Source organism: Tauraco erythrolophus, chromosome 14 (assembly GCF_009769465.1).
Source record: "Tauraco erythrolophus isolate bTauEry1 chromosome 14, bTauEry1.pri, whole genome shotgun sequence".
NCBI lineage: Eukaryota > Metazoa > Chordata > Aves > Musophagiformes > Musophagidae > Tauraco > Tauraco erythrolophus.
This window is the reverse complement of record NC_141478.1, coordinates 17,478,032-17,501,082: the sequence shown is the minus strand read 5'-3', so window position 1 is coordinate 17,501,082 and position 23,051 is coordinate 17,478,032. Positions and strand designations below refer to the sequence as shown.

Genomic DNA, 23,051 nt, shown 5'->3' with positions numbered 1-23,051 from the left:
CTATGAGTAAATCAAATGAAAATTTGTCCTCAACTATAAGTACTGTCAACAACAACAAAAAAACATCTGGCCCCCAAAAATGTTCATTATGTGAATCAGTTATTGTTAGTTTTCTACAAATATTCAGAGACTGAAACCAGTGGCTGTAAATAATACCAATGTGCCAATTTAAACATGAGATGATATTTCTAGCCAGGCAATTTAATGTATGTTACGTTTTCTTATCCTAAGTGCTTATTTTGATTTTCTTTGATTTTTTTGGTAGGGAAATCTTCCACCAGATTATCATATCAGCCTAATAGATATTGGTCTTGTACTTGAATATCTCATGGGTGGAGCTTATCGCTGCAACTATACTCGAAAAAGTTTTCGGACTCTTTATAATAATTTATTTGGACCAAAGAGGGTAAGAATGAGTTCATTCTGAATATGACGATCGTGCTGATGGTAAATAATAAGTAATGCTCTGTTTCTTTGTCTTTGTGAAACACTGCATGTCAAATTCTAAACAAATGCTGCAAGACCAAAGTTGAAAACACTGGTAGCAAAGTTATATAAGGAACCTGTAAAACATCTATGTTAAAGGATAGGAGACCCAAAAGGTGATAAATACATCGATCTGGAGGTGAATTTCCTCCCATTTCAGTAGTTTACAATCCAAACATTTCTAACTGTGGTGTTTGCTTATTTACTTATTCCTACTTGAGCTGTAGCTTGACCTTGTATTGGTCAAGCCAGGCCTCTTGATAAGTAATTGTAACCAACAGCAGCCTTAACTTGGGTAAGGCAGAGAGTTTAGTCTGAATACAGAAGAGCTGTGAACCTGTTACAGCAAGTCCTGTAAAAAACTGCTCTGAGCATAAATCTTATCCTACGGAAGCCGCTGCAATCTCACTAAAGCATTTCATAGTCATGTAGCAATCCCAAGAAGACCAAGCATAGCCCTTGCTTTGTTGAAAAGTCCATTCTAAGTAAATAGAACAATTTTCTTCATTAGCTTCTTTATATGTTTGGTTCAGCTTTGAAGGTCAAGTGAAGCTTCCTATACTAGTTACAGAAAGCCCCATATTAGGAAACACACTAGGAAACTAGCCCCACAAATGGTCAGAAGGCCACTCAAAGCCCAAGCATTCCGTAGAAAATATATAGTACATATGTAGTGTTGTACTATCTGATAGAACAAAGACATAAACCTTTTCCATAAAATGTAAACCAGAGATTTCACAATAGAACAGAGGGATTTTTTTTAAATGGGAAATTGTGAGAGGTTTGAAGATCTGTTAATATTTTTTACTCTTTTCTATGGGTATCTTTACCCTGTGTGTGCTTAGAGGCGCTATTTTTTTTGAGCTTTAGTGACCATGTGGTGATTTTAATTCAGTATTATTATTTAGTGATTCATTTAACACTTCCATCTGAATCAAAATATTTCACTTATGTGCAGGATGGAAAATATTTTCTAACCTATTGCCTTCCTACAAATCCAATTAAGAGGGATATTAATTAACTGTACCATTATTGGTACAATTATTTAGACGAGTAAGTTTAATAATAAATATTGTACATATGTAAGGGAAAATGTGTTTTTCCTTGATATTGTTTGGTCTTTGAATTTTCCCTCCTATCTAACTGATTTTCTTTTCTATTTTTAATATTCAGCCAAAAGCTCTTAAACTGCTAGGGATGGAGGTAAGTTGGATTTATTGTAAAATCCTGTTTTTATCAGAGCATTTCTTGGTACAGTTCTGCTCTTGCTCTTAGCTTTTTCACTAGTACTGTGGCTTAAAGTACATTTCAGCTAGACAGGATCTTCCATTTTGCAAACAGCCTGTGAAATACTTCTGACTTTTTTTTATAGGTAAGATCTTGGGAGCTGCTTAAAGCTTTGCTCAATAGTCTTCAGGCAGTTTTTAGCACTATTATTTAATAACATACTCTATGTTGGAATATATTGTAGATTTAATCATTCAGATGTGAACATCAATGATACTGAAAAGAGAACGTGATCCAGCAGTACTACTTATAGTCAAATCCCCTTTAACCATGAAGTAACAATTTATGCATAAATGAGGTTTTATCATAAAGAAAACATTTAACTGGAGTGAAAAAACAAAGTTTTCTGACATGTTAGATGCTGTCTTCGGCTATAAAACATCCTTGCTACTGTGATGGCACCATGCTTTGTAAAGCTGATCCAGAATTTTGGATCCAGCCCTGCCGCAATTACTTGTGTGTCTGCAGAAATGTTGAATTGATCAGAATCAAGTCTGGGATGATGCCTAAAAACTCATTCTGTTTTGGAGGTAGTTGCTTTTATTTCTGAAAAAAAAAAAAAGTATAATATAGACCAGGAAAGCATTTACACAGAGGCTAGGTACATTTCTTTATGAAGTATGCTTTTATTAATGCTGTGATAGTATTCAAACACAGTATATGTACGTGTTACTTGTGTTACATTTGGTGTGAACGAAACTCACACACAGAAGCCTCTTACTTCCTCAAGCAGATAAGCAGCTTTCTTCTCTACAGAGAAAGTCCAGGTTATGTTTAATCTCTCTGATCAGCTTCCTATTTTCTAATGGCTCAAGGCCAAAAGCTCAGCCTCTCAGAGGTACAGCCTTTCTTAATCAGCATTGATCACACATAGGTTGCTTAGTGCTTCTCCAAAAGCACATTTTGAATTTACTGTTTCTTTCAGCGTGAAATGTTTTATGTGGCACAAACTGAAGTATTCTCTCCACATGACTGTGGGTGTAGCCCACTCCCTTCTTCCAGGAGAAAGAAAACGTGAAAAGAAAAATTATCTTTTTTTTTTCTCAAGTGGTCAGTAAATTGGTGGGATTCCAGGTGTTTTTGTTTTTTTTAATTTCCAATGTTAGCAGCTCTAAAACAGGAAGTTTAGACTCCATAGCACTTTGTCTTTCTTACTCAGAGTTTTGTTTTGATTTGATTTTCCTAGTGTGGGGAGGACCTAGTTTTGACATTTAGACACAGGACATTCGAGACAATTTTCCATAAGAGACTGAGGTCACCACTTGCAGTTCTTAAAACTGCTGGAAGAGAAATGTGTACTTAATTGCTGAGCTGAAGAGTTGTCTTTGGAAACCTGGGGTGTGAGGCTGAACCCTGAATTTGAATTTAAGTTCATACTCTGTCAAAATATAGTGTGTTATGCTGAGCTTGCTTGAATAGGAACTAATTTTGTAGAATGGCAATTGATTTTACTTGCAGTCCGCTTCTGAGATTGGAATCAAGGTCTACAATGATAATGAGCTCTGTCTGCACCTATATATGCAATGTTCCTCCTTCATTATTTAAGCCCTAATTTTCCCAATCATGGCTTTTCTCCCTTCAGGATCCTGCTTCATTGTCAGTACTTCCCTTCAGTTACTTCCATGTTGGTTCCTGTAGTAATGGCCTATCCTCCCTATCCCTTTAAGAAATGGGATACTCACACCTTCCGTTTGCACTGCATACATAAGAGGAGCTTGCTTATTCAAAGGTGAAGACTCCCTTTAGTATCTTGCTGTTCTTAAGGACACTATCTGCTTATCTTTGCCATTTGCATGTTACCGCTCTCTCCACCTGCATGTCAGTCTGAAAATTGCTTTGCTACTTGTAAGATGTGCAGCACTGTTCTTCAGGAATAGATGCAGACGTGTCAAATCAGCAGTGACAGTGGAACCTATTCATAGTGAATTCAGGTTTGTTAAAGCTCCATTAACACTGCAGTGGAATGAAATACTAATTCATTGCAAATCAGCTTGTGCAATTGCACATGCGGTAGAGATCTACTTACAATGCAATGTAAAGTGATGCCTTCAGTACAATAGGGTTCTACTGTACTTATCCAAGATGGGTGACTTGTAATTAAGTATGCAACAAATGATTATCTGAATAAAATATTAAGCTATGTGTGCTAGCCCAGTGCATGCTCTGTCACATGTTCTTTGTAGCTTTATCGCTATTGGCATTCATTGTAGCAAACAGCAACGCCAAATCAGAACTTTAACTATTAATATGTCCTCTCAATACTTGTTCTGTGCGTGGTGCCACTGTCAGGTAAGCTTTTAAAAATTGATGAGAATGTTTTTTCCTTTTCTCTTCCCAGGATGATGAGCCTCCCACCAAAGGGAAGAAGAAGAAGAAGAAAAAGGAGGAAGAGATCGATATTGATGTGGATGACCCAGAAGTCAGCCGCTTTCAGTATCCCTTTCATGAATTGATGGTATGGGCCGTGCTGATGAAACGGCAAAAGATGGCACTCTTCCTTTGGCAGCGAGGGGAGGAAACCATGGCCAAGGCACTTGTGGCCTGTAAACTGTACAAGTCTATGGCCCATGAGTCTTCTGAGAGTGAGCTGGTGGACGACATCTCTCAAGATCTGGACAACAACTCCAAGTTAGTAGATGCAGAACAGAGTATATGTGTGCTTGATACAGAGGGTTGTCTGACGTGCTGAGAAGCTTTACTTTTAGTAAAGTACAATTGATTTCTAGAATGTAGGTTCACAGAATGCCGTTTGGAGCCTATTTATCAACAGTAAACAAACCAAAATGTGGTCTCAGAATCTGAAGGCAACACTAGCAAGGAGAAGACTTGCATTTTTTATGACAGAACACATTCTTTCTTCAGCTTCTCTCTCTGTAAAACTAGCTAGTTTTATTTCACAAAGTTATTGTCAGGATTTACTCACATAATGTAAGAGGTATCTGATGATATATAGAGACTGGCCTTAAGATGTTACTGGTCTAAGCTAATTCTCTCTGGTCACTAAAAATTTGTTTAGAACTTTTGTAGACTGTCCCAAATCAAGCTTGAGACTCGGTTGTTCTTGTCATCGTACATGTCTGGAAAAACAAAACCCCCCGTTAAGTGGAATTAAAACCCCAAATGCAAGCAAACATTGATTTCTAAATCAAACTTCACTGGACTTACCTTGCATTTTCCAGAGATTTTGGCCAGCTGGCTGTTGAACTCTTGGATCAGTCCTATAAACATGATGAGCAGATTGCAATGAAACTACTGACCTACGAACTTAAAAACTGGAGTAATTCTACCTGCCTGAAATTGGCTGTGGCAGCAAAACACAGAGACTTCATTGCTCACACATGCAGCCAGATGCTCTTAACAGATATGTGGATGGGACGATTACGCATGAGGAAAAACCCAGGCCTTAAGGTATTTCTGTTCTGAAACTTTCAAATACATAGTTTGTTGCACGTAACACTACATTATACTTAGTGTATGCATAGAACAAATTGGCTTACTAATTATAGATTTTTAAGAACATACTTGTTTTAAAGCTGATTTTTTTTTTGTTTCCAAATTCAGTACATCTAAGGAACATTACCCAATGACAAAGGAAAATATTGATCCATGAAAGGCTTTTTATGATTGGAATCTGAGAGCGAGGCTGTGGCTTTCAATGGATGATGAGATCTGTTCATGGAAAACATACACCTTTGATTAAAAATTAGTTGGATACAATCAAAAAGATCTCCATTAGGGGTCCACTCAATGGGAATAGAAAGAAAATTAACCAGATGTGGGCACACGCTTTTTATGTTGCTTAATATTGTACCAGAAGACACAGAGTCAAGACTCAGTATTGAAAAGAGTGAAATCTGTGCAATTGCATTGTGTGAAACTATGTGATTTTTATTTCCCTCTTCTGTGATTTGATGATTTGGTCTCTCTTTCTGATTTTTGTATTTCCCGATTGTTGGATTTACAAAAAAATGAGTAATGTGAGGAGACTGGCACAGAAGAGAAACACGAGTGGGCCAATGTTAAGGAAACAGAGCAGTGTTTGCTTGTGTCTGTTTTCATATGGAGGCCCACTCTGATGGTACCAGTTCAGTCTTACCTCCTTATTTCTTTAAATCCCCCATTACTGACAAAGTGCCATGCCTGTCTTCCCAGGTCGTACTCCCAAGCTTGCTGACATACACGTTGCACTCTGTCATTCACAATTTATTTGCCCTTTTTCCCATGTCTCCCTCAAACCTGTTCAAAGTCTTCAGGCAAGTATCCTGCCTTTCAGATTGCATCATGGTGCTTTCTAAATCTCTTTATTGATTTCCTTTTTTTTCTCCAAAGCATGGAAAAACGAAATGTTCTAGTTTCATCACCTGCATTATTCTCTTCTTTGCCCCTTTTCTGTACTTTGGCAACTCATGCTTGTGTTTCTGTGTCTCAGCAATCTCACATAGTAAAAGAGCTCTCTCAGTGCTATCTGCAAAGCTGCTTTTACCTTTCACAAGTTTTTTAACCATTAAAATTCTTTATAATAGGTGACTGAAGTGACTATAAACTCCAGTAACAAACCTGAAGCCCTCTTCAAACCACCACTATGTCCATTCCATGGAATTTTTTTGCACAATTCTAATTCTGAAGCACTATTTTTTAATCGCAGTACATCTGTGGAGACAGGAAGCCTTCCAGGGTGCTCTCTTTCCATACAAGACCTTATTGCAATGTTTTATACATACTACTTATTCATTTCTGTAGTTTGAGGATAGCAGAATATCTTGAATGCTACACAAAAGCAAGTATTGTTTATGGGATTTGCCTTGTTATTAAACCTATTAATGTAAACAAATATTGCCATCTGAGTTGAATTCTTTCTTGTTGTGCAGGTTATAATGGGGATTCTCTTCCCTCCCACCATCCTTTTCCTAGAGTTTCGGAGTTATGATGATTATTCTTACCAGACATCAAGAGAAAATGAAGAAGGCAAAGAAAAGGAAGAGGAAAATGCGGTCAGTAATGGAGGTTATTAGGAAAATTCTAATATCTCAAGAGCGCTCAGTTTTCTAACTTCTCTGATTATGCTATACGTCACTCAGGTGAAAATCTCAACTGCCTCTGTGGGATAAAAATCAGTGAAGAGTTTTGGGAGTGTATAGAATAGATTCTCTGAGTATGTAAATTATCTGTGTAGTTGCACAGATTTACAGAATTTGTATTTTTATCTTTTTAAAAAAGAAGTCTGTTGCTCAGAGGACGCATCGTGTAGTTAATAGATGACTGGGGCTGTAGTTGAGGAAAAGCTACTATTTTTACTATTGTATCGTATTTACTATTTTTACTATTGTACTGATGAAAGCTGATGAATTTGGTCTTCCAGGATGCAAATGTGGATACAGGCTCCCGCAAAGGAGATGAAGAGAATGCAAATAAAAAACAAAGGAGCCTTCCAATTGGAACAAAGATCTATGAATTCTATAATGCACCTATTGTGAAGTTTTGGTTCTATACAGTAAGTCATTATGATTAAACTGATAGTAATAGTTTTCTCACACCTGTGAAACTTAAAGGATTCTAATGCTAAAGTAATAACCAAGTAACAACTAAATAAATAGTACTGACTTTCATGGAATCTGATGAGTAAAGTACTCCCTTTATTCGAAGAAAAACGCATAGACAGTGAGACGGAATGAATAACTGAAACTAATGCTGTCAGTCTCTAAAGCTCTGTTCTACTTTAGATCTGTTTTGAGATGGTGGGTAAACATTTCACATTGAATATCACACTCTTTAGAAAACTTAGTTTTCTTTCTGGTTTATTATTTCTTTGTTTCCCCCCCCCCCTTTTTTTTTTTTTTTTTTCCTGCAAAGCCATTGAATCCATTTTGGTTTCTTAACTCTGGACTTCTATGATCTTTGACCAGTTTGGCTGGTCACCAAAGTCTGCTATAAGGCATGGAGACACCAGCATCACCAGTTTGACATTTACACCAGTAGTTACAGAAAACTGAGTGATAGCTCTTATTGACTTACACTAATAGTCCAGAACTTTCTAATGGAAATTAGTGGGGAGTTATTTTTTATAAAGGCTTTTTTCTTTTTTTGGTAGATATCATACCTCGGTTACTTGATGCTATTTAATTATATCATCTTGGTGCGGATGGAACGGTGGCCGTCAGTCCAGGAATGGATTGTCATCTCCTACATTGTCACATTGGCTTTAGAGAAAGTAAGAGAGGTAAAGTCTGATCATACCAACATTTCATAATCATTAAAATGAAGCTTTAATAAGGTAATAATGACATGGACTTGTGTAGAGGGCTGAGAAGCCATACATGAAAGAGAAGATTCTCATATCCAGAGAGACCCAAAATGCCCATCACTGGAGAAAGTTTCACTTATAATTATATAACCCATTGCCATACATTAAAACCTTCTCTTATTGGGTAAAAAGACCAGGCAAAAATGGCCTTAGCCATTTCCAAGGAAAGGCATGGCCGTGACCCATGAAGGAGATCTCAGCAGGTACTGTCTCTTTATTACTGATGCAGTCGTTGATGAGAACTGCAGGCAGAGAGGTGTTTTGGGGAGTTAGCCAGGAGTACTATCTGACTGATCTCATTGCTTTTGTGTGAGGAAGAGAGCATTAAAACTTCCGCTGTGTTCACATGAAGTACTGTGGTTTGCACTTGGCCTGTCCTTCTCTGATTCACAATTCCCACATCTCCTGCTGTGTTTGGAGATAAATAAGGCTGCAAATTCAGTAAGGCAGATCTGCTGGTTTAAATGTTATTGATTAGAACCTACAACAAAATAAGGCCAATAATAAAGCCAAAATAGAAACAAAGATGGAAAAGAGGTCCAGAGGAGGGCCATGACAGCGATCAGAGGGCTGGAACAGCTCTGCTATGAAGAAAGGATGAAAGAGTCGAGGTGGTTTGGTCTGGAGAAGAGAAGGCTCTGGTGAGACCTTACTGAAGCCTTTCAATATGTAAAGAGGGCTTAAAAGAGAGACAGAGAGAGACTTCTTACGAAGGCCTGTAGTGACAGGACAAGAGGCAACCATTTTAAACTGAAAGAAGGTAGGTTTTGGTTGGACATAAGGAAGATATTTTTATTATGAGGGTGGTGAGACACTGGAAGAGGTTGCCCAGAGAAGTTGTGGATGCCCCATCCCTGGAAGTGTTCAAGGTCAGATTTGACAGGGCTTTGAGCAACCTGATCTAGTGAAAGATGTCTCTGCCCATGGCAAGGCTGTTGGACTAGATGATCTTTCCAGGTCACTTTCAACACAAACCATTCTATGTTTCTATGAAAAAAAAAAAATTGCCTGCCAGTAACTAAAAATACTGCTGAGACAAATTTTACTGCCAGAGGAGAGGGTCTCAGACACCCATTGAATGACAAGATTGCTCTTGTTTCACGATAGTTCCTTCAAAAATGTAACTTGGCGTTTTTCCTCATGATTTTTGGGGGTTTGTTTGTTTGTTTTTTATTTCAGATTCTGATGTCAGAGCCTGGCAAACTGAGCCAAAAAGTGAAAGTTTGGCTCCAAGAGTACTGGAATATTACTGACCTGGTGGCTATTTCAGTATTTATGATAGGAGCAATTCTTCGCCTACAGAACCAGCCTTACATGGGTTATGGAAGAGTGATTTACTGCGTAGATATCATTTTCTGGTACATTAGAGTACTAGATATCTTTGGTGTGAACAAATACCTGGGACCTTACGTCATGATGATTGGAAAGATGGTTAGTGCCTGAATTGCTGTAAATTACATATTTCAGAACTTCATGGGAAACTAAATTCAATTCTGATTTTAAAAAGAGATTTTCCTTCTGAGTAGGGCCCTGAATAAAGGCTGTAAAAAAGTTGCCATCTGAATTTCATGCACACACGAGATGCAATACTCTTGCTAGTCATTGCTTGATTCGAGTTTTCTCTTTTTTTTTTTTTTTTTTTTTAACCAGCCCCTGGAAACTCATTCATTTTGCCTGCCTTCTGTCTCCCAAAGCCATAGCAGTTACAAGATTGTTGATACACCAGGATCATTCACAAAACCATCAGTTGTGGACAGGAGATGAAACAGTAATGATTATATCATCTCTTTGCAACCACAGAAAAGCTCTGTGCTGAAAGCACAGCCTAGTGCACTTGATGCAAGAGAGAATAGGGATAGCAAAGATTTTAGCGTTTTAGGTAGTTTTAAATATAAATCTAGTATTCCTTTAAATGACTGGTTTTACTGCATTTTTATGTATGCTTAATTCATGATCAGTAGTTAAAGAATAATATCAAGAAAATTATCCAGGAGATTGTGTTTGTTCTCTTGATAGTTTCTTGTTTACTTTAATGCATGCTGCCAAACAGACATGCTGATGCTACTGTACTACCTGGTGATGATAAGAGCCTCTGTATGCTCTCTCTGTGCAGATGATTGACATGCTCTATTTTGTGGTCATCATGCTTGTGGTTCTGATGAGTTTTGGAGTAGCCCGCCAAGCTATCCTGCACCCAGATGAGGAGCCTTCTTGGAGACTAGCTCGCAACATCTTCTATATGCCCTACTGGATGATCTATGGAGAGGTTTTCGCAGACCAGATAGACCGTAAGAGTAGAATTCATAGTAAGAGTCTGTTTCCTGTTTCTGAGGCAGATGATCAGATCCAAATTAATTATTGTTTTTAATTTGGAAATAGCGTTTTGTCTTTATGATTATGTTGTTGTTGTTGATTCCTTGTGACAGACTCCAGAGAGGAACCATTTTCTGATCCCCACCTGCATGTCCTGTCTCTCCGTTTATATGCAAATTCAGTTAACACTGAGAGTGATATAGCCTGGAATACTCTCCTAATCAAGAGTATAACAGTGTTAAGTGTTCTGTTTACTTGCAGGGATCAACATAGATCATTCTGAAACTTTCTTTTGAACCAATGTTTTACTAATACTCAGCTCCAACAGAAGAAGAAAAAAATAAATACCTTGCACAGGAGATGAAAATACATGTATCCTTTCATCTCCAATTCACCACACAGTTTTTACTCCCACTGATATATCTATCTACTTCCCAGAAACGCTTCCATTTTGTGAATCAGTCATGTTCTTTTCTACACCTGTGGAAAAATAAAACCAAAAAGGAAAACTCTGCTTGATTAGCTTTGGGTGTGGAAATAGCGTTTCTTATATAAAAGCTGCACAATTTTAAAAAGTAACTGTCATTATTTTAGAGGAGATGGAAACTATCATGTTATTGCTAGTTTTGTGTTAATATTTGAAATTTATACAGACTGTCAAACATGCAGCTGGCCTCCTCTATTGTGTATCACATAGTTTGCACTTTATATGAAATAATACAAGCTGCTATTTTAGCACTGTGCATGTGTTATTTCAACCATCTGCATATATTGATAAGTAGTAAAGTGGAAGGCTGAAGAAACCGTGAGGTCTAAGTTCAGTCAAAAAACATAATGATCCATCATCATGAGAAACCTTTATACCAAATAAAGTGTACTTTAATTACTTAGAAAGGAATAAAATGTCATTAGTCTGTTTCTGAACAGTGTACACTGTTGCAAAGATGACATCATCTTCATTTTCCTTATGAATGTTTGTCTCATTAATATAATTTATGATACAATAAATTACTCTCGACAAATATAAGGTCAAGCCAGTCATTTATTGTCTGATATTCTGGTTTCAGTGCACGTGTGAGCCAAGATAAGCTCAGGATATCTCAAGTGGGTTAATGAGGAGTTAAGTGGGTTAATCATGAGGGGGAATAGACTGTAACAGTGTATCCCTTACATTGGTGGCTTATATGGTGCATTCAAATCCTTCTTCACTTTGAACAAAGAATGTTTGCCAGTGTAGACAGCTTGATTTCTTTATAAATCAAAACTCACACCTTACCAAGAATACTGATCTCTTTAGTGTAAGTGGTGTCCCAGGCCTCTCTCATGCTTCCAGTTGCTTCTCAGTTATATACTCAGCATCCTTTAAATTACAAATCTTTCTTCAGCAATGCAAAAGATTTTGGGGAAGAAGAATTTCAGGCTTTCCAGTTACACAAGTTCAGTCCAGCTACTTGCTCCACTAGCCTTCCCAGCTCAGAAGATTTGCTATGTCATTAACTTAAACATCAGCTAACTTGGAAACGTGGGGTTTGTTGTTGTTTTAATATTGAACTAAAAGTGGCTATGCAAGGAGTTCTACGGGTATAAAACTAGACTACATTATAATTACTTGGTACATTTCTTATGTCTAGAAGTCTATGGACTGACTTCTGAAGATCTTTTTGCTTTCAGTAAGAAATTTTCACTCTGATCTTTCTGTGGTTCTCCATAAACACACCAAAAAGCAACCTCAGAAGTCAGTGGGGAGTGATTGGTATGGGCAGCCTAACCTGACGCTGTGTCAAGTGCTTATGTGTAGTTTTGCCAAGGCTCATGAGTGTAAACAATATATAGAAAAAGTAGTACATCAAATTTTCTGTCTGAAAGAAGGTAGTTGGACTTTTGTCAATAGTTTCACTGAGGATAGGATTTCAGCTAAAGATGAAGATCACAAATCACAGAGTTGCTGAGGTTGGAAGGCACCTTTGGAGATCATCCAGTCAAACTTCCCTGCTCAAAGTAGGGTAAATTAGAGCAGGTTGCTCAGGGACTGTCCAGTCAGGTTTTTAATCTCATGAAGGATGAAAACTGTGCAACCTCTCTGGACAACCTGGTTTAAATGGAATTTCCCATATTTCTGTCTTTGCCCACTGCCTCTTGTCCTTTCACTGGATACCACTGAGAAGAGTCTGGCTCTGTTGTCTTTACTGCTGCCCACCATCAGGTATTTATAACATTGGTAAGATCTCCCCTGACCCTAAATTATCGCAGCTTTCTCAGCCTTGCCTCATTTGACAGACTCTCCAATCACTCTTAATCATCTTTGTGACCGTTTATTAGAGTCCTTCTAGTACGTCCATGTCTGATATCTCTGGAGGAGCCCAGAACTAGACACACAAGCCCAGATGTGATTTCACCAGAACTGAGTAGAGGTGAATAATTCCCTCCCTTAGCTTGCTGGTCACACTTTTCCTAATGAAAAGCAAGAAGTTAGTGGCATCTCGTACTCAACAGCGATATATTCTTAAACAATAGAGAAGCCTGGCTGAGTTTCAGTAGTGTGATTTTTCTTGCAATCATCATTCAGTGGTTGGCAAGCAAGTATCCATACTGGTAGTCAAAATAGGCTTTAATGATATTGTACACTGTAATGACATCAGTATCATGACCATTGACGGAAACATAGCTATTCAACAGAAACAGCTGGCAGACTCAAAGCCAGAGTGGTTCTTTAAAAAAAAAAAAAAAAGAGAGAGAGAGAGGAAAAAAAGGAAATGTTTCCATAATAGCTAAAAGAATGATTTTACATAACCGAGTTGTTTTGTGCTCATGGTGACTGCCAGTTTTGTTTACTTGCCTGAAATATCCTGTACATTTAAATGATCATCTGCCAGAAGCATTTTGTGATTTATTATTAATATCATGAATCCACTGCCATATGTAACATTTGGGGAAAAAAACATGAAAGGAAAATGCAGAATGCAGTGCATTTTTAATGAAGACATTGTTTCTAAGCATGTGTCTCTACTGTTCTGATGTTTTGGTTGCTTATCTTTTCTTGGCAGCAAAACTGTATTTTCAATCATCTTTTTGGGGTTTATTTTTCTATATTATTCTATTGTTTTCTTTCTTTCTCTGCCTGCCTCCTTTTCTATTTCGTTCCTTTGGAATGCTGTTCAGTCTATGCCATGGAAATTAATCGTAAGTCTCTGTGGAGAGCTGACTATCTCTCTCACTATCTCATGTACCTGAATATGTTCATTAGTCTTTTTCTTCACTAGATACTGACATTTTAAGAGGAAAAATACTTTATTTTAAAACAGATTGCAGAACGGAAGTTTTATTTCAGCTTATGTGATTGCTATGACTTGTTTCTAGTACACTGACAGTAAAATAATCCTTTTTTTAAATTATGATGTGTGAGTGTCATGGTATAACTCTTTCCCTTTGAATACCTAAATACAATGTTAGTGTTAGTGTTTCTTTGGCAGTGCTCATTGGTCCGTGTGAATAAGATTATGATTCGCTTGACTTTCCTGTTATACTTTTCTTGTGATAGACAAGAAAAACCTAAGTCTGATGTTTGAAAAACAAGTAAAATATATTTTATTAATCATAGTCTAAATGTCTCTTTCAGTCTACAGTAAATAACATTAGTCTGTTTTCAAATAATTTGAAGCATTTTTCAGGTGAGGTTGAAACATCGGGTTTTTTTGAAAAATGCTTAAAAAAAATGGTTCGTCTATTCACATAAACTAAATCTGTAATGAACTCATTGTCAGACTTAGTATTTGCTAGGATTTCAGCTAAAGAACCTGTGGTTGATAAACACTTTATCTGCTAGTAAATGGTTCCAAAAGTTAGCCTCATATTTGAAACCAGATATTCTGGCACTGCGCTTAAAGACAGAACAAACTTGCTGCATTTGCCCAACTGCAAGACAGCTTTTACCCCACGACAACCTTTGTATCCTTGGGATTACTTGACGCAATTATTTTGTATCAGTTTGATCAATATTCTCAATTTTTGTCTTTTTCTCACCAGTCTATTTTGCGGTTGCTATATAATTTTCATTTTATAATTATATTTCTTTGCTTTAAAATGTTATCTAAAATTTAAAATTATTGTGAAAAATAAGGGAAATAGAAATTGGCCCAAAAGTGGTAGCAGGGCCACCTACTAGTAACATTAACAGCCCCAGACGGGACAACTGATAGTCCAGGGTCCATCTAGGGAGTCCAGTTAGGGGCAAAAGGAGGTGGGGCCAGAGACAGAAGAAGGGTCCATCCAGGGAACAAGCACAGGTCCAAGGTCCGTACAGGAGGCAGGGCTGAGACCTGTACAAATGACATAGCTCAGGCAGGAACAAGTACGCATAGGGGGTGAAGCTGGTCAGGATCATTAAGGCCTCTTTAGTACACTGAGGGCCCCAATAAAGGTTTAATGTATGCTCAGGAATCTGGAACCAGTAAGTAAATCCTTTTACGCTTTTGGCAAGTTATGCAAGCAAGTTTGGTTGGAGAATTTTTTTAATTCCACTATTGATATATACACAGTAAGATCTTGTCCTAGACCATTGCTATGAGAAAGAGAAAATCCATATGAATTTGAAGAGAAAGCCACACTGTACAGTAAACTTGGAGCTGTCTCTGTGTTTACTATTGTGGGAAATTATTTTTCTATGCTGTAGTTAAAAGCAGAATTTGAAGTAGAAATTATATGTACTTGCTACTGGAAATAAACTGACAAAATCTGTTTAGCATGGCAAATTTTACACATGCCATCATTAAATAAATGTGAATAGTGAAGTATCAGGCAATTTCTGAAAAATACCTTTCCTGTGTTTTTATTCAGCTCCTTGCGGGGACAATCTTTACGATGACGATGGTAAACGCCTCCCTCCATGTATACCAGGGGCCTGGCTCACTCCTGCTATTATGGCTTGTTACCTCTTGGTAGCAAATATTCTGTTGGTGAACCTGCTGATTGCTGTCTTCAAGTATGTAAATGATCATGCACTGTATTTACTTTCTTATTGCTGAGATAAAGATTCTGTGAGAGCCCATCCACTGATCTTGCAAGGGTTTGCATTCAAACTCAGGATCTAGTTACCCTATGAACATGAATGGCAAATACTTGGACTAGTGTATACACTGGGAAGGAGGGGAGGAAAGGTTGCTTTGAATTTGCCAGCAGTTGCAGTAATGCATATGAGAGAATCTGGCTATGTCCAGTTACCATTTAGTGGATAGCGACAGGCCTTAAGACTGCTCTGGAAAGAAGAGAAACAGAATCCATGAAACCTGCCATATACATGACAGAAGGCCATGTAACCTCTAGCAAACATGATTCTGCCGTAGAACTGCAGAATGAAAATCTGAACGTCAAAAGCAGAAGGCATTTCCATTGGATTCTTTGTCTTTTTTCTTCTTGTTTTGCTTTCATTTAGAAAAAAAAAAAAAAAGGGCCTTGCAAAGTTCTTGTACGACCCAAAAAAGAACTCTACATTGCCTTGAACCAAAAGAAAGGATGGCCACATGTTGCCGAGATCTGTGGCCAGTCCAAGCAGCATGCACTGTGCACATTCTTAAGGTTATTCCACAAATCTATATTTAGACTTCTCTGGAGTAAAGCTAAATAAATTTCTGCTGCATGTTCTTTTTACCCACAGTTATGTTGCATGCTTTTCCTGTCATGACTTAGGGGCGGGGGGAAACAAAAAAGTAAAACTCAAATATCTACTTGCGAGTAAGACTTTCTGAACACACCACCTGAGAAAAGCAGGTGATCCATTTTTCATACTCATAAACACGTAGTGCTGGAGGGCTTGTTGGCATAGGTAGCTGGTGTCACAACCACAAAAATAGTTCATTGGGTGCCGAGAAATCTACAGCTCACAAAGCCTGTCTTTCATTTGATGTATGTAGCTTAAAAGGTCATGAATTTTAAAGTGCTCGAATATCAGTCACATTGCTAGGGGGAAGGGGGAGAATCTTACAATGGTAGCTATTATTGGCTGAAGGACCAAGGAATCAGCAGTTTGGGAAGTAGGTCATGCTGTTAACTCCTGCCATCCCAGCATGGTTGCAAGGCGGATGAGATCTAGCTGGGGAATTCCTGCTATGCAGGAGACACAGAATGAAGGCATATTGTCATTTATCATTGGTAAATAATCCTGTGTATACTTCGCCAAAAGAAACCAAAAGCTCTGTGTACTCAAGAATTCTCTGGTTTCAAGATGTTTTAACTGGTTTTGTGAATGTAGATATTCTAAAGCGCAGAAAGTTAGAAAAGAAGTGGAGAGAAAATATAAAAAAGGAAGTGCCAATACCATCATCATCATAGGAGTCGAGTGAGCTGCCTGAACATACTTAAAGCTTTTTAAAGCTATTTTAATCTAAGACAGAACATTGAGCCTGCTTTCTTTTAGTTGGCATTTCATCATCTTGACTATTGTTATCTCTGGATTGCATACTATCACTTACACTCCTTCATGTCCACTGAACTACAAAACAAAACATCTTTATAACATGCCTTATTTTGGTGTAGAAATTATGAGGACATGACTTCCAAGAACAAATTCCTTCACAAAAAAGTATGCACCATGCTTTCAAGTCAGAAGTTTGAGTGAATAAAGTTTGAATTTAGGACATTTTGTGAAAACTTGAAGTCTTCTATGTAGGTCAAGCTGATTAGCATATTAAAGGCACACTACCTGACGCTTCTCGGTTTAGCATACAAAATACCTTTTATGGATTTAATACTTTGTGTAATATCAAATACTGGCATGTGTTAAAAGAAATACTTTGTAACCAAGCCCCAAAATACCGATTATGTGATTCATAAATTGTGCAAGTTTCTTTTCACTAACACTGAAAGGACTTTATACAGTAGGAGCAAATAGTCTGAGGAAGACCCTTCCGAGTGGTGCATAAGGGATGCAGAGCACCCTCTGCTTTGCTGCCCTCAAAAGGAGTAGTGAAATCATGAGTCTAGGTTAATCATCAGTTCTGCAAGTTCAGCAGTGTCAACAAAATGCTGAACCACACAAGCCATGTGGTCTTATGTTATTTAGCTGCTAGTTTTTTCAATGTAGTACTTACTCAATGATAAGTAAACTTAGAGGACTAATAGAAACTGTACCTCTGTTCCCTTTCAGCAATACCTTCTTTGAGGTAAAATCAATATCCAACCAAGTCTGGAAGTTCCAGCGGTACCAGCTGATCATGACATTCCATGACAGACCTGTCCTCCCACCACCAATGATTATCTTCAGCCACATTTACATAATCATCAAGCGAATCTGCTGTCGCTGCAGGAAGGGTGAAGGAGACCAGGATGAGCGTGACAGGGGACTGAGTATGCAAGAAATCTTACCTGAATTGAGCTTTTTGCACCATATTAGCAGAAAGCAGCAGCTTTTCCAATGCTGAACTATTTTGTTCATGTTGATGGTCAAGTGTGTTTGCAGAAGACAGTATGGGACAAAATTTATATCAAGTTAACAACTCTTGAGCTCCTTGGGCTTTTGAGAACATGCAATGCTGTGCTGCTAATGAAGACTTTCTTTAACGTGCTTTCTTAAAACAGTGAGGTGGCACCTACTTAATCCAGTTTTATGAAGTTGTAGCAAAGTCCTTATGTTGGGAAAGGCAAATAGGAAATTGAGAAAAAGGGGTCATAGTTTCTAATGTCATCTGTAGTCTCAGCTCTGTGATTGTGAGCCATCTGTGTCTAAGAGTATCCCCACTTTCATTTCTCTATGTTAGAGATTTATGTGTCATTTCACAGGGGAACTGTGAGGATTCTTCTCCTGACATACTCTGTAAACATTGATTGTTATTTTCATTATGTGCCTTATTGAAATAATCAGATACTCAAAATTATCCCTGTATTTCTACATGTCACAGGAAACATTTTTAAAGTAATGCTATTTTGGCACAATATGCTTCTGAGTTAAAAATAGGAAAAAAGTAAATATAACACTCCCTCCACATACAAAGAGACAAATTCAAATAAAGGATTAAATGTTCCCAAGAGCTTATATTTCCCTTGGATTTTCCTTACATGATTATAGATTTTTGAAGCTTTTATCCAAAGAATGTCTGGGAAAATCTGTTCTATTAGATTACCTGTTACCTGTAACTGGCATCCTTTTAAGAACAACATTTGAATTAAGAACCAGTCAAACTGGCAGAGATTGCCCTACTCTTTATCCTGTAAAATCTAGTCAGTTTGTTCAATGTGTAGCACTGCTGTTAAAAAGTGCAAAGATCATTGAAGAAAATATAGCCCCCAGTAAATGATGATAAAGGCAGATGATGGTCGTAATGCATTACATTGCCTTCAAGGCTGTGCCCATCTTTGGCTAAGCGCTCATTCCCTAATTAGAAAATCATCTCTTCATTTAGTGTAGGAATAGAATCTGCAGCATCCATATGTCCAAAGTTATGTGCTAAATTGGATTACAATTGACTGTTAGAAGTTCAGTAAAAGGAAGCTTCTCTTTTGTTCTTCTGTTTTGTACAGAGTTATTTCTGAATGATGAAGAGCTAAAAAAACTGTATGAATTTGAAGAGCAGTGCGTAGAAGAATACTTCCAGGAAAAAGAGGATGAGGAGCAATCATCTAATGATGAACGCATCAGAGTTACCTCTGAAAGGTACCTATTATAAGAAAAAAACCCACACCACTTAATCTGGAACAATATTTGCTTTTTTGTGTCTTGATTACAACCAAATTTAAGTACAAAAGATTTAGATATTGAAGACAACCAATTCAGAAGCTAATCTGAATCCTGCGTAAATATCTGTGCAGGTGCATCTCTCACAAGAGCAAGCTTTTTGTTGTTCATACTAATGTATCACTAAGGCTGCTGGTTTGGGTGGCTTTTGTATAAGAACATTTTTGTTCATGGTGAATTTTTTCCCTCTCGCCCATCTGAAGATCAGAGTTTTGCTTTTTATCCATTTGAGCAAATTACTACTTGCTGAGCTTCCAACAGCTCATCTGACCATGAGAAACATGTTGGAGCTTAATGACAGAAGCACTGAGGATTGTTCCTTTGGACCTATGGTTTACACTATGGTTCAGCACTCACAACTGCTGAATTTTAATCTCTGCCACAGATTCTCTTGGAAGCTTTGAACAAGGTATTTAGCTTTTCAGTATGAACTTCCCCATTTAAAAGACCGGGAATATTCACATGTAAATCATTAAGCTATTCTGAGGACTAGCTAATGCTTGCATATTGCTGTGTAAGACACAGTGAGAATGGCAAGCAGCACTTTTTCAGCAGGTCACTTGGCAGGACTGTTCCCAAAGGCTCTGCCTGTTCTGTTAGTGGCTCTAAGTAAGTCAGAGGATGGGGTCTTTTGTCATTTACTTGAAATGATGAAAAATTCTCCCTGTAATGAAAATGATACACAGCTTAAACCCCTTTTACCTTAATCTATCTCATGGTATTTTGATGAGGAACTACTCCATATCTGTACCTATATCTATCTCTATCTATCTCTTCCTTTCAATGTTTCTTATTTCTCTGTGAGCCATATGATTCTTTAATGGATAAATATCTTCCTCTTGAAGGGAGGCCCTGAATATCTTGCATTATTGTATGTGACATTTGAGAATAGATAAGTAAATTAAATCTGCTACGTGTATTCAAATAGTTTCTATCACACTATTTATCCACAGCAATTTGTCAAAATCCCAGGTATTGTGGCAGAGAATAAAGCAGGGCTAGTAAGCCTCACTGATTCACTATGGTCTATGGCCACAAAGCAGATTTGTTTATTTCTCATGGCTTCTTGCTCCAGATGCTTCGTCATCTTTTGTGCGTGAGAGAAAAAGAATGTTAATTTAATTCCCACAGTTCATTTACTAGTTTATGATCTCTAAGTCACATTCTAATGCATTACTTTAATATGCATTCGTCTGGTACCAGCACTTCCATTATGATACAAATGATAAAAGAAAACAGGAAAAAACATTATTTTAATTGAACTGGACAATAATTCCACTCCCTTCAGCTGATACATAATTGAAAGGTATTTCAAGAGCTTAAGTAATCCCATGCACACTCTCTCATATAGCTACAAAAATTGTTTTACAACACGCCTTGATGCTATTTTAATTAATCTTGTGAGCATGTCATTAGAAAGTATTTTTCATATAATTAATTTATGCTTCAAAGTGAAAGAGGACAACTGAATGTGAAGTGGGTGGCACACTCAGAAATGTTAACAGTAGGCTGTTTCTAAGGCTGCAGCTCTTGTACTCTGCTGGCATGTAAATAAGGGCAAAGTTCAAATAGCCCTCTACTGTGGTGTACAGAAAGCATAGATAACAGGAAAATGCACATGCTTTTAGTGCTACACATAGGAAGAAAGAATGATGCATGATATATAGCACAAAATTTTGCCTTACGAAGAAATCAGTAGCTGAGTGCCTATAATGGGTTACTGCACCATTCCACAGCTTCTGTTCTATGCTTCCTCTTTTATACCCAACAGAGTTGAAAATATGTCTATGAGGCTAGAAGAAGTGAATGAAAGAGAACATTTTATGAAAGCTTCTCTTCAAACAGTCGACCTTCGACTCTCTCAATTGGAGGAACTATCTGGTCGGATGGCGAATGCTCTTGAGAAGCTGGCAGGTATTGACAAATCTGAGCTGACATATACACGTTCACGAGCTTCGTCTGAGTGTGATGCTGCATACCTCCTAAGGCAAAGCAGTGTTAACAGCTCTGATGGCTACAGCATGTACAGATACCATGTCGGTGGTGATGAGTTAACATATGATGATAGTACCACTCCTATGTCACCAGCCATGGGATTGCGTAAAAAAGCCCATTCTATTGGTACTAAAGAAGATGGAGCAGACCCAAGGATGCTGGTTCCAGAACACCACACTGGTCTCTATTATGCCTCTAGTGCTAATGCAATCACCGCAGCAGATTACAGTAAATCTACATTAGAAATTGCACAGAATGTTTCCAGACCCCATTCTGGTTCAGGTGGTTTTGGGGATGAACAGCAGGGGATTTTCAAGAGTGATGGAATGGTTCCTCAAAGTACAAACCAGATGGATGCTGTTACAAACAGTCAGTCAGTACCGAGATCAGATTTTCAGAACACTCAGTTAAAAGTAGAACGTACCAAGTTAGAAGCAACCATCTCTTATCCCTTGGACAAATCTAAAGCAATGCGCTATTTTCCTCCCGAAACATTCAGTGCTTGTCAAACCACTATGACAAAGTCAAGGAGTTTTATATTTGCACATGGTGGGAAGCTTGTTGGAGGAGTTAACAACTGGACCACAGAGTATAGTACTATCATGGATCAGGTGTGCCCTTCTACAATTGAACAATGGGCCACAGAGTGGAAATATGAAGTTGAGCAGCAACTTTCTCAAGAACGTCCTCCAGAATACCCTGGTTTTATCTCTGAAGCAGAAAGGCAAGCAGAGCAGAAGCAGTTACAGGTGGACACAGATGACAGTGATGTTGGTGAAGCAGGCATGAGTGCCTCATACATCTCTATGCCTGCCCCTGTCAAGGCTGAGAAAGAGAATTTACTATCAGTAAAGCCAGAAAGGACTCCTGGGTTTCCATCAGTACGGTCAAAGAGTTTGCACAGCCATTCTCGGAAAGCCAAGTCTGTAAAGGACAAATTAAATAGACCAGGACATGCTAGCAGCGTAACTAATTTGGTGGTAGCATTTGGCAGTGCAACAGAAGAACAGAAAGCTAGGCAAGAAAATGCATCCACAGAAACTGAATGTTAAAGTGGCTTATGGCTCCTGTTTTATCGACAGTCAAGAAAGCAGCATGAATAATTGAACAAATGATGGATTTTTAAAATTAATTTCTAAAGCATGATTTTGCATATATTTGTTTCTTTTCATTTTAAACTTATATGTTCTGTTCTTAAATCAGTGCTTGTTGGGTCACGTGTAAGGGAGATGTTCTCTCAGGGGCAGATAAAAAGTAGGCACAGTCCAGAGATGCCAACAGTGGTAGATCTTTCTTTGTTCCATTTCAGCCTCCCTCATAAGCTAATTTACTGACAAGCTCTTTATAAAAGCTCTTGAAAGAAGGACAATATTATCATGTAATAATTTAGAAAATGTTTTTTATTCTTTTTTATCAGAAGACTTCGTAAACAACAAATTTTTAACCAGCCTTAGTTTTTATCCTTACTTATGCAGCTGGTTTCTTTGTGGCCATTGTGTTTTTCAGATCGAAACAAGATTGTTGGAGGCAAGAAAAAACTATGCAATCCCCTCTTTCACTTCTGATTTCATGCATACTTCTTAGCTCCTCTTTCAGAAAGGCACAACAGTTTGAATCCACTAAAACAGGTGGATTAAATAAGTGGAAAAACACAGTGTGTTTGGAGAAACCTGACCTGGAAAGCCACATGTAGACGTATTCTTGACCTGTCCTTGAATTTTAGTGACATAATGTTGCTTTCAGGATCATATCTGTCCCCACCCCAAAGCATGCTTGACAGCCTTAAACTGTTGAAAAACAGTGATCATTGTTTAAAAATGTTTAGGAATATATTAAGTATATGAAGTATCAGGAGATTTTAATAATATGAATCCAGGATCTGCATTAGTGTTTTATATAAATAGGGATTACAATAGAAGTCCATGTATAGTAAGAATCTGGCTTTTT

General features: G+C 37.8%; 1 protein-coding gene across 1 annotated transcript in view; it reads left to right on the top strand.

Annotated features, from left to right (window-relative positions):
• TRPM1 (transient receptor potential cation channel subfamily M member 1) overlaps window positions 1-22,156 on the top strand; it is an 84,561-nt gene extending 62,405 nt beyond the window's left edge. Inside the window, exons 15-28 of the mRNA XM_086620004.1 lie at window positions 266-406; window positions 1,660-1,689; window positions 4,112-4,401; window positions 4,953-5,181; window positions 6,642-6,764; window positions 7,133-7,264; window positions 7,862-7,990; window positions 9,254-9,505; window positions 10,188-10,380; window positions 13,547-13,567; window positions 15,221-15,365; window positions 17,526-17,725; window positions 18,896-19,028; window positions 20,881-22,156. Coding sequence (XP_086476130.1) covers window positions 266-406; window positions 1,660-1,689; window positions 4,112-4,401; window positions 4,953-5,181; window positions 6,642-6,764; window positions 7,133-7,264; window positions 7,862-7,990; window positions 9,254-9,505; window positions 10,188-10,380; window positions 13,547-13,567; window positions 15,221-15,365; window positions 17,526-17,725; window positions 18,896-19,028; window positions 20,881-22,156 — 3,294 coding nt within the window. The remainder of the gene's footprint in view (window positions 1-265; window positions 407-1,659; window positions 1,690-4,111; window positions 4,402-4,952; window positions 5,182-6,641; window positions 6,765-7,132; window positions 7,265-7,861; window positions 7,991-9,253; window positions 9,506-10,187; window positions 10,381-13,546; window positions 13,568-15,220; window positions 15,366-17,525; window positions 17,726-18,895; window positions 19,029-20,880) is intronic.
• Window positions 22,157-23,051: the final 895 nt, after the last annotated feature.